Source organism: Mobula hypostoma, chromosome 7, assembly GCF_963921235.1.
Source record: "Mobula hypostoma chromosome 7, sMobHyp1.1, whole genome shotgun sequence".
In the NCBI taxonomy this organism is placed as follows: Eukaryota; Metazoa; Chordata; class Chondrichthyes; order Myliobatiformes; family Myliobatidae; genus Mobula; species Mobula hypostoma.
The window spans coordinates 158,890,504-158,904,720 of NC_086103.1; the positions used below are offsets into that span (position 1 = coordinate 158,890,504).

The 14,217-nt window shown below is 41.1% G+C and overlaps 1 protein-coding gene across 2 annotated transcripts in view; it reads left to right on the forward strand.

The window, feature by feature from the left end:
• Positions 1-6,158: 6,158 nt before the first annotated feature.
• LOC134349062 (anosmin-1) overlaps positions 6,159-14,217 on the forward strand; it is a 208,571-nt gene continuing 200,512 nt past the window's right edge. For both annotated transcript variants that reach the window (XM_063052918.1, XM_063052917.1), the window contains exon 1: positions 6,159-6,444. In XM_063052918.1, the coding sequence (XP_062908988.1) occupies positions 6,259-6,444 (186 nt within the window). In that variant the 5' untranslated portion in view covers positions 6,159-6,258. The remainder of the gene's footprint in view (positions 6,445-14,217) is intronic.

The window sequence follows — 14,217 nt, forward strand, 5'->3', positions numbered from 1 at the left end:
CTATCCTTTTTTTTAACATTCCTATCTCTGTTACTGCCAAGACTTCATGGTAATTGGTCCTATAGTTCACTGACACTATTTAACATGTTTCTTGTGTTTACAGACACCGTAGACCTATCACAGACATTCTTGTTCTCTCCTTTGGTCTAGTCCTATCAAAATAAAACCTTTCTGTTTTTACTTCTCATGATACTTATCTCTCCCAATCACTCTTTCTTCCTCTCCTTTCCAAAATAAGCTTTCTGAGAGCACTTCCCATCTATACTAGTTTATATATGCATGCAAACACATGCATGAGGTTATTGATCCTAACTGCACTGAGAAGCAATCCATCCAGCTTGTACAGGTTCCACCACCTTCGTATTGGCTCCAATAATCAAGGAACTTAAACCCTCCCTTGTAACGATTAATTCAACTTTATATTTATCTGGGCTATCCATCGGTTTTAATTTCACAGTTTGTTGCACAGGAAGTAATTTGGAGATTACTACCTTTGGGGGCTTAGTTCTTAATTTCTTTCTTAACTCATTGAGATCAGCCTTCTTTCCTTTTCCTACTTTGTCTGTGGGACTGATTTGGACCAGAACCTCTAATTGTTAACCCTTCTTGTTAGAATCACCTGCACATGCTCAGTGAGATCCTTTGCCAAGACACTCCCTCATCAGTTCTCAGAAGTGAATACTGATAAGCCCCCAGGAGTCTCTTGAACAACTCATATCTGCACTTTAGGTGTGGTCTGTAGAACTGGGGGAGAGGCACAGTCTCAAATGAAGGGTTTGCCATTTGGGTCTGATGTGAATCTTTGGTATTCTCAAAGCTTCATTCAGCCAAATGAGATCTGCACAAAATCTGGTCCTTCAGCCCACTGAATCCATGCTGACTCAACCACTTGTTTAATCTAATCCTACACTAATCCTTTTTCTTTATTCTCCCTACTTTTTCATTAATTACCTTCAGATTCTATCATTTAACTACACACTAGGGCCAATTTACATTTGTTAAGTAGCTACAAAAGGAGGAAGAAGGTACAGGAGCCTCATGAGTCACTCCACCAGGTTCAGGAACAGCCATTAACCTATTATCAGCAGTTACCAGTGGAATTCCACAGGGGGCGGTGTTGGGACCGCTGCTTTTCACGTTGTATGTCAATGATTTGGACTATGGAATTAACGGATTTGTGGCTAAATTGGCTGATGATTCAAAGATAGGCGGAGGATCAGTTGAGGAAACAGAAAGCCTGCAGGAAGACTTAAATAGTTTAGGGGAATGGGGAAAGAAATGGCAAATGAAATACAATGTTGGAAAGTGTATGGTCATGCACTTTGGTGGAAGAAATAAATGGGCAGACTATTATTTAGTTGGGGAGAGAATTCAAAATGCTGAGATGCAAAGGGACTTGGAAGTCCTTGTGCAGGATGCCCTAAAGGTTAACCTTCAGGTTGAGTCGGTGGTGAAGAAGGCGAATGCAATGTTGGCATTCATTTCTAGAGGTATAGAATATAAGAGCAGGGATGCGATGTTGAGGCTCTATAAGGCACTTGTGAGACCACACTTGGAATATTGTGTGCAGTTTTGGGCTCCTTATTTTAGAAAGGATATGCTGACATTGGAGAGGGTCCAGAGAAGATTCACGAGCATGATTCCAGGAATGAAGGGTTAACATATGAGGAATGTCTGGCAGCTCCTGGGCTGTATTCCCTGGAGTTCAAGAGAATAAGAGGGGATCTCATAGAAACATTCCAAATGTTAAAAGGCCTGAATAGATTAGATACAGCGAAGTTATTTCCCATGGTAGGGGATTCTAGGACAAGAGGGCACAACTTCAGGATCGAAGAACGTTCATTTAGAACAAAGATGCGGAAAAATTACTTTAGTCAAAGGGTGGTAAATCTTTGGAATTTGTTGCCATGAGCGACTGTGGAGGCCAAGTCACAGGGTGCATTTAAGGAAGAGATAGATATGTTCTTGATTAACCAGGGCATCAAAGGGTATGGGGTGAAGACAGGGGACTGGAAGAATTGAATCAGCCCATGATTGAATGACGAAGCAGACTTGATGGGCTGAATGGCCTATTTCTGCTCCTATATCTTATGGTCTTACCCCTCAATCATCAGTCTCTTAAAGCAGAGGGGATAACTTCACTTAACTTCACTTATTCATCTCTGAACTGTTCCCACAACTTATGGACTCCCTTTCAAGAACTCTTCATGTCATGTTCCCTATTTATTGATAATGTATTTATTACTATTATTTCATTTTTCTTTCTTTCTGTATTTGCACAGTTTGTTGTTTTTTGTTCACTGGTTGTCCACCCTGTTGGTGCAGTCTTCCATTGATTCTATTGTGGATTTATTGAGTATTACCCACAAGAAAGTGAATCTCAGGGTTGTATACGGATACGTATACAGTGTGTACTTTGATAATAAATTTACTGTGAACTTTGAATGAACATGTCACTGGAGGAAACTAGAGCACCCAGAGGAATCCCATCATAGAGAGAATTACAAAGATGGCATCCAAAGTCAGGACTGAACTCATGCCTCAGTGAGGCAGTGGCTTATATTGTGCCATCCATTCTCAGCCCAGGAGAGGTGTAGAAGCTTCTTGCTCACAAATTAAGGCATCCGTTAGTCTATGGATCTGCGCCTGGAAAGTCTTCACTCTCCAGGGCACAGGCCTGGCCAAGGTTGTATGGAAGACCAGCAGCTGCCCATGCTGCAAGTCTCCCCTCTACACAACACCAATGTTGTCCAAGGGAAGGGCATTAGGACCCATACAGCTTGGCACCAGTGTCGTCACAGAGCAATGTGTGATTAAGTGCCTTGCTCAAGGACACGACATGTTGCCTCGGCTGGGGCTCGAACTCACGACCTTCTGGTCACTGGTCCAATGCCTTAACCACTTGGCCACATGCTCACAAAACTCGAGAGATTCACTTAATTATATATTTTCAAATACAAAGAAAACCTGGGAATATGGATTCATACATGAATATAGCACTGAGGTACAGTACTGTGCAAAAGTCTTAGGCACTTAGACTTTTTATTTGATTTTTAGATGGTATGGCCTCCACAGAGCCCTGATCCCAACATCACTGAGGCTGTCTGGGACTACCTGGAGAGAGAAAGAGAGACTGATGAGTCAAAATTTGAAATTTTTGTCTCAAACTGGAGGCAGTTTATCTGTAGAAGAGCTAGAGAGCGCCATATGAATGAATTTCTGCAGCCAACAGTGAGGCACAGTGAAGGTTCCCTGCTGGTTTGAGGCTGCATTTTTGCAAATGGATTTGGTGATCCGGTCAGAATTAATGGAATCCTTAATGCTGAGAAGTACAAGCAGATTCTCAACCATCACATGATACCATCATGGAAGCATCTGATCAGTCCCAACTTCATTCTGCAACAGGATAATGACCAAAAACACATGGCCAAGGTCATAAAGAACTATCTTCAGTGAAAAGAAGAACAAAGAGTTCTGCAACAGATGGTATGGTGGCCTCCACAGAGCCCTGATCGCAACATCAGCAAAGCTGTCTGGGATTATCTGGAGAGACAGAAGCAAGCGAGACAGCCAACGTCTGCAGAAGAACTGTGGCAAGTTCTCCAAGATGCTTGGAACAATCTAGCAGTCGATTTTCTTATAAAACAGCACAACCGTGTACCTAAGAGAATTGATGCAGTTTTAAAAGCCAAGAGTGGTCACACCAAGTATTGATTTGATTTAGCTTTTTACTGTTTATTGCTCTATAGTAATTTTTTGATATTTAGAAACTTCAGTATTATTGAAAGCATCGTCATTTTACAGAATTTTTCTACATGTGCCTAACACTTGCGCAGTACTGTAAATGATTAGCGATTAATAAGTAATTGGTTTAATATTGTCACATGTACTGAGATATATGAAGTGCTTTGAATGGCTGGTAATGACACGGTAAGAAAAATTCCATTCCTGCCACATTGAACAATTACCAATATGCTTACCAACAGAACCACTCTACGGCAGATGCCTTAGCATCAGTCCTGCACCTGGCCCTGACACACCTTGAAAATCAGGACACTTACGTCAGAATGTTATTTCTGGATTTCAGTTTGGCATTCAACACTACTGTCTCATGGAACTTTGTGAACAAACTCCTACTCTTTGATCTAAATGAACCACTGTGAACTAGGTGTTGCACTTTATTTTTTTATTTAGCAATTCAGTGAGCAGTAGGCCCTTGATTGGCAAAAGGGATATGAGAGGATCATGGGACAGGAGGCCCAGGGAGACGGAAAAGGGGGAGGGGGGGGAAAACCCAGAGGATGGGCAAGGGGTATAGTGGGAGGGACAGAGGGAGAAAAAGGAGAGTGAGAGAAAGAATGTTTATATAAATAAATAACGGATGGGCTACGAGGGGGAGGTGGGGCATTAGCGGAAGTTAGAGAAGTCAATGTTCATGCCATGAGGTTGGAGGCTACCCAGACGGAATATAAGCTGTTGTTCCTCCAACCTGAGTGTGGCTTCATCTTTACAGTAGAGGAGGCCGTGGATAGACATGTCAGAATGGGAATGGGATGTGGAATTAAAATGTGTGGCTACAAGAGGAGATGGTTGTCGACTTCAGGAACACTCACACCACTCACAATTCTCCTTACCTTGGCAGCACAGCAGTGGAAGCAAGAGCAGTTTCAAACTCCTGGGAGTGCATATCTTACACAACCTCTCTTGGTTCCATAACGTCGTGGCTATCCCTCGAGGTCAAGGACGATGGTCTTCATTCTGAAGAAGTGGCCCACAGAGTGAAGACGCCTGTGCGTGTATTTGTTTAATGTGTAATTGATGTTGCACTCCAAGAAGCACACGATAGTTCGGCACCTTCGGCAAGGTCTTAGGCACCTTGACTATATTTATGTGCTCAAGACTTTTGCACAGTACTATATTTATTGTGTTTTTTTTCTTATTGTCTGATTTTGTGCTGCATCGGATCCAAAGTAACAATTATTTTGTTCTCCTTTACTCTTGTGCACTGGAAATTATATTAAACAACCTTGAATAAAGTGAACAGCTTTTGCTTGGATGCAATCCAGATGCTCATTCCATACATAAATACATCAAGGTAGTACAAAAGGAAAAAGATAGAATGCAGAATAAAGTGTTAAAAATGCAGAACATAAATGGCTGGATTTTGGAACCAGTGCAGAGGTGAGTGGACATGAACAATAAAACTGGGACCTGTATCCCCATGTGGATGTTTGCAGGGAATGAACTAATCTGGTACAGGAAGCTTGTGAAGAAAAGGAGCAAAACAAGGTGACTGGGAGAGCGAAGTCTCACTGGAAGAAGAAACAGTAAGTATTTTTAGGTAGGACCAGACCAAAGGAGAGAGATGCGAGTTTGTGACAAGCCTACAGTGCATGCAATCATATTGTCTTATAGAAAGGAGGCACAGAGGCAAATGAGCAGCCATTATCTCATAGGCAAGGAGTGGAAAGTCTAACTCCTGCTTCTATTCTTAAGGTTTGCTGTTGTAATGAGGGATCATTGGTCGTTTGATATTATTCTTGCAATGCCCCCTGGGATAGCTTGTCACATTAAAGGCACAATGTAAATGAAATTTGTTGTTGCAGGAGCTTCTTGTGGAAACGTTGTGTGATCCATTCGATACTTTATCCCGATTCTTGCTGCCTGAAATGAATTATTTTCTATAATTTAATTACTTTAATTCAAATTGTAATTGAAGTTCCAGTTCCAGTTGTAACCATAGCCTGTCTTGAAGCTTGCTAATGCCCCAGGGATATGAGTTACAACCACCTCGGTTGATTACTAATAGTGGCTTTCTTAAAACTGGTGTATTTTTTGCTTCTCCACTTTTAAACACATTCTGCAGTGCATTCCTTGTGTGTATATGAGAGAGAGAGAGAGAGAGAGAGAGAGAGAGAGAGAGAGAGAGAGAGAGAGAGAGAGAGAGAGAGAGAGAGAGAGAGAGAGAGAGAGAGAGAGAGAGAGAGAGAGAGAGAGAGAGAGAGAGAGAAAGAAAAAAAGAAAAAAAGAAAAAGAAAACACACAACTGGGAGTCCGCTTTATGCCCGCCTCCTGCCTGTCATTCAGACTGCCCTAGGCTAATGGGAGCTTCGTGCCGCCTCCGGGAGGCGGTGACAGGAGTTTTGACTTCAGCCTGAGAAAGGGCTGTGAGCCTGGAGACTGAGAACTGCTCGCGTTCAGGACGGGCTCGTCCAGCAGCTGCAGAAACATCCACCCGGAGTGTTGCCCCGGCATCAGATGGCTCGATGCAGCGCACTGGCTACCCGTGTGGCACTGGCCCTGTGGATTACAGCCGGATGGAGCTGGGCAGGTCGCAAGCAAGAGGAATCGTTCGCCACCGACACTGTTTCCAAAGCTAGGTGTACTTCGCGTTGTCTGAGCCTGCACATCACTCGTCTCTCAGCTTTGTTCAAGAACTTTCAGGTAGATCAGACAACTCCCTCCCCTCTAACTCTTAGAGACAGCTACCCACACACACACACACACACACACACACACACACGACCATTGTTTTGGCTCTTGAGGCTTGAACACAACACGAAGTTTTGATGAGCTTTCGCAGTGAACGAGCAGAGTTCATTAGGTGCTGAAGACAGGTTCAGGTAAGATCGGAGATATCCAACAGAAGTACTAATTTTTGGCTTAAAATGAGTGAGTTTCATTTCACCTGCTCTTCCCAAGAATGATATGAGAACCTTGCACCGTTCGTTCATAAAACACAATCTCTACTTTTTGTGCTATGGAGTTGGATTACAGTTCGGCATTTGAAAGAGGTGAAAGTTAATGCTTCGTTCTACGTTGTAAGGCGCTAATATTGAGTATAATAGCATTTGTGGAAAAAAAAGAGGTTGAAGGTGCTTGTGTCAAACCACGTGAACCGACACAATGTCTGAGTTAGCTCTCTTTTTATACATTTTGGAGTCAAATTCAGAGATTTTGGACACTTGTAAATAAGCTGGCAAATGTATAATGAACGTAACTGTTAGGAATTCCATCAAAAAGGAAACATTATCACTTATTAAAACCGCACATCTCTGGAATTGGCATTTTATTTTATAATGCTACGCCGCGATTTTATTTCGCGTCCCAGGTCAGATTCGATTCGGAATGATTCCCATTCCGACGCATGTTGTCCAACCTTACCCAGTCTCACCATGGAGGTGAGTTCTGCCCTTCTTGGATGCGACGCTACAGCAAGGACAGTAGGTAGTTGCTGAAGTTATCCGTTTCAGTGACGGATGTCGCATCTGTCACCTTGTAACTGCGGTTTATTGAGAGCAAGGTGGTAGGTAACACAATGCGGAGGGTGGGGGTGTTGAGATCTCTAAGTGACCTGAAGCCGTCAGGGTCTCCGCTTTTAATCTCGTGTGTTTTTATTCCGACGTTCTGTAACTTGTGTCTCCCGCAAGCCTACAATGGGAATGGAAAATAGCAACAATGATGCCGGGCAGCGTCCAAGCAAGTCTGGCAGCATCTGCTCACAGGGGAAATACTTCAGACCAGTGAACCCTTAATAACGGAGGAGACATTATTAACAATCGTTTCAGATAATGCCGTACTGCCAAAAATAAGAAGTTATTTGTACCACTGCGATTGTAACAAAACTTTGACACAGAAGGCGGCAGAAAGTCGTCAGAGCGAAAACGGTGCCCGACTTGGACCCTGGCGAGAAGTTAGCAACCTGTAAAAATCTTAACTCAGCATGATCAATGAAAACACTCTGATTCGTTGCAGGGAAATTCCTAGGAATACTTCCATTCACGCTGCTGATATTGGGCGAGTTGATGGCGGGGTGGGGGGGGGGGATCACAATTGTAACTGGGGTGCACCAGTAAGATCACCGTTGTAAATCCTCCCCCGTCCCAACACACATGTCATATAACATCTATGCACACGGAAATCTAGGACTAATGAAATGGGCGCCGAAAATCTACAGCAGTGTGCGCCCTGTGGGACCTAAACATTATTCACTCGGTTGTGATAAAGCGAGTATGTTCTGCATTACAGCCCCAAATGTTATTCAGCGGAATGCAGAACATTGCGAGGTATAGTAGGCAGAAGAGCACGGGCTTCTCCGTTCTGCTTAGGGGCCGAAAGGAAGACTGGCCGTGGGCAATGTGCTGCCACTTCTATGTCGAGCTCTGTGGTATTAACTCACTGGTTTGCCTTTCCAAGGAATAACTTCACAGCGTGACGAGAGAGATAGTCAAAGATTTGGGAATAATGCAGCGTAGAAAAGGACCATCGTAGCCACAGCTCCCGTTTCTAATTACCTCTCCCCTTTTAAATGCCCCCTTATTTCTTAAACTTTTGAACTCGGCCTCCATCAAGACAGAAAATGTTGGAAGTACTCAGCAGGCCAGGCAGTGTCTGTGGGAGTAGAAATGGAGATGATGCTTCAGGAACTGATGTGTTTGGTTGCTGGTGTCAAAAATCAGCATTCATGTCCTAGGTACCGAGTGAGGTTAGAAGTGGCGATAAATTAGAGCTAAAATCAAATGAGGAGGCAGAGGGCAGAGGATTTGTTGGGACTTTACTCATTCTGTCCTCACAGAGTACAGTTGGGGGTGGGGGGTGGGGGGTGATAGCCTGGAGTGCTAACATGTTCCGACCAAGAACGTTTAAACTCAAGACTGACCCGCACTGACATGGACAAAGTTGAGCCAGGATGCAGCAACTCGCAAAGCTGTCCTGGTTTCAGAGTACCCTAGGTGGGAAGCTTTCAGATTAAACACCCTGAGGCTCCGTGACCCTGGACGGTTACTGTGGCTATTGAAGAGTCCGCTGCCATCCCCAACCCATCAAGCACTGACTCTCTAACCAAGCGAGCACGTTGTCGACTGCATGCCCAGCTGATTCATGTTTGCCCGCACGACAAGACCGAGCGCCTGTTTCTCCGCCCCCTCCTATTCGCACCACCAAGCTCTTCGCCCTTCCATTTCGCGATTCCCCGACCCATACCTTATCTTCCAATTTTTTTTCTCTTTCTTCATTTTAAACCATGCGAAAGCCTATGCAATTTTGGATGGACACTAAAACAACGAGGGAACGTCACGGGTATGTCATTTCACCTGTGGACGAAGTTGTTCATCTAACCAACATGATGGTGTATGCCACTGGTTTCTGACGCAGTCTTATGTGTTAATTTTACCTTGAAAGAAGTATTCTTCCACTGTGTGGGTTTGGACGATTATCAAGCGGGAGCGCAGGCTGGACTATACGCGTGTAATAAAGAGAAAGGTATTGGCGAAGATTGAGGAAGTAAGTTCCAAATATTCATCTATGGAGACTCGGGCATGTGAATGAGGGACGTTTTTGAGAGATGCATTGGAATATGCCCAATCCAATGAAAATTCCGCTGCATGTAAAAATCCAGCCAATACCAGACAAGGCCATGATAATAATTGCACAATTTGTCCTTTTAGTGAGGATAACCACAAAGGCTGCCCCAATTTGGGAGTAATTTGTTTTGAACTTTGGAGAGGGCTTTTGACTGGGTAGCTGTGGAGAAGATGTTTCCTCTTGTGGCAAAGTCTAGAATTAGTGTTCTCTGAAAACATAGATATATTTGGAATATAAATATATAGTTATATTTTTGCCCTCGGAAAGTCATCAGTGTTTAAGCTCTTTTTTTTCCACAACGGGCAATGGGAACAGAATCGTTGAACATTTTGAAAGGCAGAACTGGATAGATACTTGATAAGCAAGGGGATGAAGGGTTACTGGGGTAGATGGGAACACAGAGTTGAAGTCACAATCATATCAGCTGTAATCTTAGGGAATGACAGAGCTGGATGGGCTGAGTGGCCTACTCCTGTACATAATGAAAACACACAAAATGCTGGAGGAACTCAGCTGGCCAGGCAGCACCTATGGAAAAGAGTAAACAGTCGATGTTTCAGGCTGAGACCCTTCATCAGGACTGATGTTCCTGCACAAAATCCCTCCGTACAGTAAATGTCATTATCATGCAAAGGAATTTCAATTGACTGATTAAAAATACAAATGAATGTACTGAACACAACACACAGGAAGTTCTTTTGCAGTGAATCCACCAGAAGAATCTCTTCTAGTCCTCAGAGGGAACTTACCCTATTGGAGCTGTTCAGTCCAACAGCGGACAAAGTGTATTTGATTTTTTTGTGCTGTTTCCTGAAGAGGGAGCTAGATTATGATTGTAAAATTCAACAGTGTGTTTTTTTTAAAGACAGACCAACCATTGGATTCAGGATTCTTCCTAGGCTAGTGGGTTACTCTTGAAGATCACCAGAAGGAATGACACACTGTACACTGGCTTATTACCAAAAAAAGTGGAAGAGTGATCATTTTGCTTTTAGAAAGCAAAACTCAGGTATGGTAGGAACATCACTGTTATAATACAGGTCAAGTGGAAAAATGTTATATTCACAGTATCAAGATAAAGTATATACTAGTTGCAATTAAAGTTATATGGAAGTAATAAATTCTGCTCCTATAAAATATATTCAAAAGTATGTGCATTTTTACTCAAATGCACCCTACTGTAAACTGACATCACTTCTCAGTCAATGTGTTTTACTTTTTATTAAAACCCATTTTCTTGCATTTTTCTCACCCTTTTGTTAGTCTACAAACTAAGAAAAGGATGGGAAGGTGTGGAGGGCTGTGGTCCGTGGTCGTCTGCAGTTGATAGGCAGAGTAAGAATTCAGCATGGACTAGATGGACCAAAGGGCCTGTTTCTGTGCTGTAGTTCTCTATGATTCTAATCTATTTACCTGGGGGATTCGGCTGATATCTATTTAGGTGACCAGAGAATTCAGCACTGTCAGAGCAGCTGCCCCCTTCTATCCCTTTCTCTTTTTGGGTGAGTATAAATGACTCTAGGACTTAGCTTTACAAAATAGCAGAAGACTTTTCCCTGGAGTCCTCTCCTTTATTTATCATTCAGTTAACATCTTTAAAACAGATTGCTCATTCTACATTACTGGTTGTGGGATCCTGATGCAAAAAAAGTTAATTTTCTTTCTTTACACAGGAGCTAGATTTCAAAAAACATTTTATTAGTTGTAAATCTCCTTAGGATGCAAGATGCCACTTCAATGCATACTTTGTTTCCCCCACCTATATTATCTTATAAAAAGTATTCTTTTAAAGCACTCCACATTAACCTATAGAGCAAAGTGAATACAAGGGCCAGAAATCTAAATGCAAAATTAGGTAAGAGGTAGAAAATCACTATATTCCCATGCTTTCGGACAGAAGGTCCAAAGTGCAGTTATCCAGGTTTTGGTATCAGGACAAAGTGGAGTTCTCCAGGTTTTTGTACTGGGACAAAGTGGAGTTATGCAGGTTTTAGTACCAGGACAATTGTTGCTTTTCACATACGCTGTTCATGAACACATAGTGCAGAATTTTCAGATGACATAAAAGTTAAACCTATTAAGTAGTTAGAATGGTTGTAATAGACACAGGCAGGCTGATAGAATGCCAGATGAAACTCAGAAAGAAGATTATAAAGTAGAAATAGTGAGCAAGTGAACTAAATGGTATAATTTTGAAATTGATAGAAAAAATTGGGGAAGCTTCTGAAATAATCTTTGAAGGTAGAAAGCATGTTATTAAAACAAGTTAATAAAGTACATTATATTGTTGTCTTTATAAATGGAGATATATCCAGAAAGTAAAGTTAAACTGAAATAAAACCCCAAATGGGCATCACCATTTAGAAATTAAGGTTTTTGATCGGGAACAAAGGGATTTTGCTGAATGATTCTAGTGCTGAGGGCTCACTGATACATTGGAAAATCTTTATTTGTGAATCAGATAAAATGAACAAAAGGATTGAAAGTGGTTTCACAAGAGCAAACAAGGAAAACTTCTATTGGCTGAAGGTATGATAGCCAAAGAGTGGAAGATTGGCAAAATACAGAGGGGACATAAGGACAGACATCTTTATGGAATGAATTATTAGGATTTGGACTTCATTGCTTCACAGGGTTTTGGATACAGAGTATTAGGAGTTTTTAGATTAATATTTGAAGGAGAATCAAAATAATAGGGATATGTAGAAAAAGAAGGGAATAGGGCTAACTGGACTTCTCTGAGAGAGATGGTTCAGTCTTTGGACATCTTTCTTTCCCTGTACTATTTTATGATTCTGTTTTCTTTTTCCTGGACAACATTGGATGATGATCTGGCCATTAGTCTCTCAAACAACGTTATTCAATGTCCTCTGGTCATTATCTCAATGTTTCCCACTTGATATAATATGTCTAAAGAGTTTCTTCAAAAGTAACTAAAGTGGGTAAATTCCTGCAAAGTACTTTGGGGTCCATGTATGAGGAGAGTTATTTTGTGCCTATCTGGATTGAGGCCAGGTGCAAAGCATTTATCCACATCCCAGATAAAACCAGTTCATACCTCTCAGGTCAAGTCTAGGATCTTTCCAATCTATATACTGTGATACTGTAATTGGGTTTCTAATATAAAAAGACCTAGGATTTATCAACTATTTGATCATTTTATCATACCAAAGTATAATACCACGGTGGCATAGTTCTATTGGAGGTAGAGCTGCTGCCTCAAAGCTCTACTGACTCGCATTTGACCCTGACCTCCAGAGCTGTTTGTGAGGAGTTTGTATGTCCTTTTGGGACCTCATGGCTTCCTGCATCTGCTCGTTTCCTTCTATATCTCAAAGATGCATAGATTGGTAAGTTGGATGGCCACTGTAAATTGCCCTTAGTGCATAGATGAGTAGTAGAATTTAGATGGACGATAGGGATGTGGGAAAAATCAAATGTATTAATGTAAATGGGTGCTTGATGGTCAGTACAGTCTCGATGGGCCGAAGATCCTGTTTTTGTGCTGTATGCCTCAATAAGACCAATATTATTCAATTTTCAAACCATCTTAAGAAGTTGAAATCTATAATGTGGGTAACAAATAACAAAAAATAATATTGCTATTTCTTCCTCTGAAAATTGAACAGCTGCATCATAATTGAATACATATTGCGGTGAACCAACTTATTATCATTTGAATTAGAACATAGTGCTGTGTCAGTACTAAAGGTATTATGTAAGTAGGGGGCTAACTCCTATCTGTTAAAAGATATGAACTGAGCAACTTGTGTAGATTTATAGTGAAATGTTTTCTCATAATTTTCATTGATAGTGTAACTGGAATTGAAAAAATATAATCATTTAGTTATATTTTTAATTTAACTTTCAAGAAAGCAATGGTTGTGTAATGATTTGGACTGCAACTCTTCTAAGAGTGCAGTATTGATTTATTTTGATAAATGATCTGAACAATAGAATTTATCTTTGAGTGAGTTATGGGGTCTTCACCATTCATCAAATAAAAGCCAATTTCACACATGTGATGACCTATTGCCCTTCTGTGTGGTAGGTTGTAATATGTCTTTATGTTGTAGGAGGCGTTTTTAATTAGAATTTCTTAAGATTACCAAACCCCTTCAATGGTCATCGAATCTGTTCACCTTTAGATCTTCAAACTGATCCTTGAAGGTATAGTTGTTAATTTACAAGATAGGATAGATAAAACTTGAATTGGAAGCAATTAACTGAAGATATTTCAAATCATCCCTAATTCTCTTAATGTGTGATTTTCAATAGGACTCGTACATCTTTTTTTCCCATTACCTCTAAAATATATGTGCTCAATTTGAATTATTGGTCTTTGTGTGGAATTCTGGTTATGATTGCATGTAGCAGGCATGTAAATTAATTATTTTATTGGAAAATGTAGACTGATTTCAATGATGATCAAGTGACTTGCTTCATTACTTATGCAGAGAATTCTCCCTTCTAATCACATTATTAGATCAGTAAATAAATATTCTCCATACTTTCTATATTCATCATTTGTATACACACAAGCATACATATGCACACAATCACACTCTCTCACACACACACATTCACACTCACACTCACACACACACACAATTATTCCCTTTAAAGTTTTCCTCTTTTTTAAAATTTTCTACTTCTGTCTTCCTATTTTTTTTCTTTTTTTAAATTTGCGTTCTCTTTCTGCTGTATTTTTGACATTCCTGCCATCATTGTATCTTTGAGTGATGTAGCTTCAGTGTGTTCCTTTGGGAGATTTTGCCCTGCTCCTTATCTGTACCTTACGTTACAAACTTGGACATGGAACTAGTCTTTTAATGTGCTAATCAAAGCTGGGTA